Source organism: Octopus bimaculoides, chromosome 17 (assembly GCF_001194135.2).
Source record: "Octopus bimaculoides isolate UCB-OBI-ISO-001 chromosome 17, ASM119413v2, whole genome shotgun sequence".
Classification (NCBI taxonomy): Eukaryota; Metazoa; Mollusca; class Cephalopoda; order Octopoda; family Octopodidae; genus Octopus; species Octopus bimaculoides.
In genome coordinates this window covers 933,847-934,971 of record NC_068997.1, presented here as the reverse complement: position 1 = coordinate 934,971, position 1,125 = coordinate 933,847, and the positions used below count along the sequence as shown (strand labels likewise).

The 1,125-nt window shown below is 35.5% G+C and overlaps 1 protein-coding gene across 3 annotated transcripts in view; it reads left to right on the top strand.

Moving 5' to 3' along the window:
- Positions 1–1,125, top strand: part of LOC106876684 (cyclin-dependent kinase 2) — a 53,786-nt gene that overhangs the window by 5,078 nt on the left and 47,583 nt on the right. Inside the window, exon 1 of one of the 3 annotated variants that reach the window (XM_014925318.2) lies at positions 141–483. The exons of 1 other annotated variant lie outside the window; for it this stretch is intronic. In XM_014925318.2, the coding sequence (XP_014780804.1) occupies positions 428–483 (56 nt within the window). In that variant the 5' untranslated portion in view covers positions 141–427. Of the gene's footprint in view, positions 1–140; positions 987–1,125 lie in introns of those variants that run through there. One more of the 3 variants, XM_014925317.2, reaches the window with a different exon arrangement.

Here is a 1,125-nt window from a genome sequence, read left to right as displayed (position 1 = left end):
TATATATACTTTAAATTCTCTGCTGCTGAGAATGAATATGAACAAAGGTACAGTGTGTTACAAATATATCACCCCCTATATTTATAGAAACAGACATTTTGTAAACTCACTAATATTCGAACAATAAAACAAAAATACTGTACAGATTTCCCGCGATTCAGCTTGGGTACGGAAGTGACATCACAGAGCAAAAGGACTATTTGTAAGCGTGGTGGGAGATTGTCAACATTTCCTCGAGTTCCCACCTCATCTCTACTGTATTACCACCCTCTAGTGACCTAAATATCTGTGGGGATAACTTGCAGTTAGCTCTGGCCTGAAAGCTTTTCGCTACACTTTGCTGACCCCTCTGCTTAAAAGTGCTGGTCAAGTGAGGCGTCTGAGAAGAATTAGACCAAGCTGACAGTTGGCATATTGGGACGGTGTTATGTTTTGGCGGGAAATCCCCGTCTCCGCTTGCCTCACCCTACCTCCACCCCGAGGGTAGACACATTGCTTCTGTTCTCTTTATCTTGGCGTTATATGTATTTGTATATTTACTTGTAAATGCATGTCTTTTCTACATATACAGCTATGTATGGCATTTTATAAACTTTTACATTTATAAAATCAATGCATTTTCATGAGCATGCTTATGTGACAGGCAAAAGTATATTTTTACTTAGAACCTTCTGCTTTATATATGCACACACACACACACACACTTGTGTGTGTATGTATATATGCTTTATAAATACACATATACATATGCATAACTTTACATATTTTAGTCCCTCACACATACACAGCTACATTCACACAGATAGACACATATATCTATAAACACATATCTTTGATTAAATACTCTAATCTATACAACCATCTTAGAAGATGGACAATTTCCAAAAAGTGGAAAAAATCGGGGAAGGAACTTATGGTGTTGTTTATAAAGCACGGGACAAGATTACTGGACAGTTTGTAGCTTTGAAGAAGATCAGGCTGGATGCGTGAGTATACAGTTTTATTATATACACAAACACGTATGCATACATACATTCTACACACACACACATTCCCATCCATCCATATATATATATATATATATATATATATATATATATATATATATATATATATATATATATA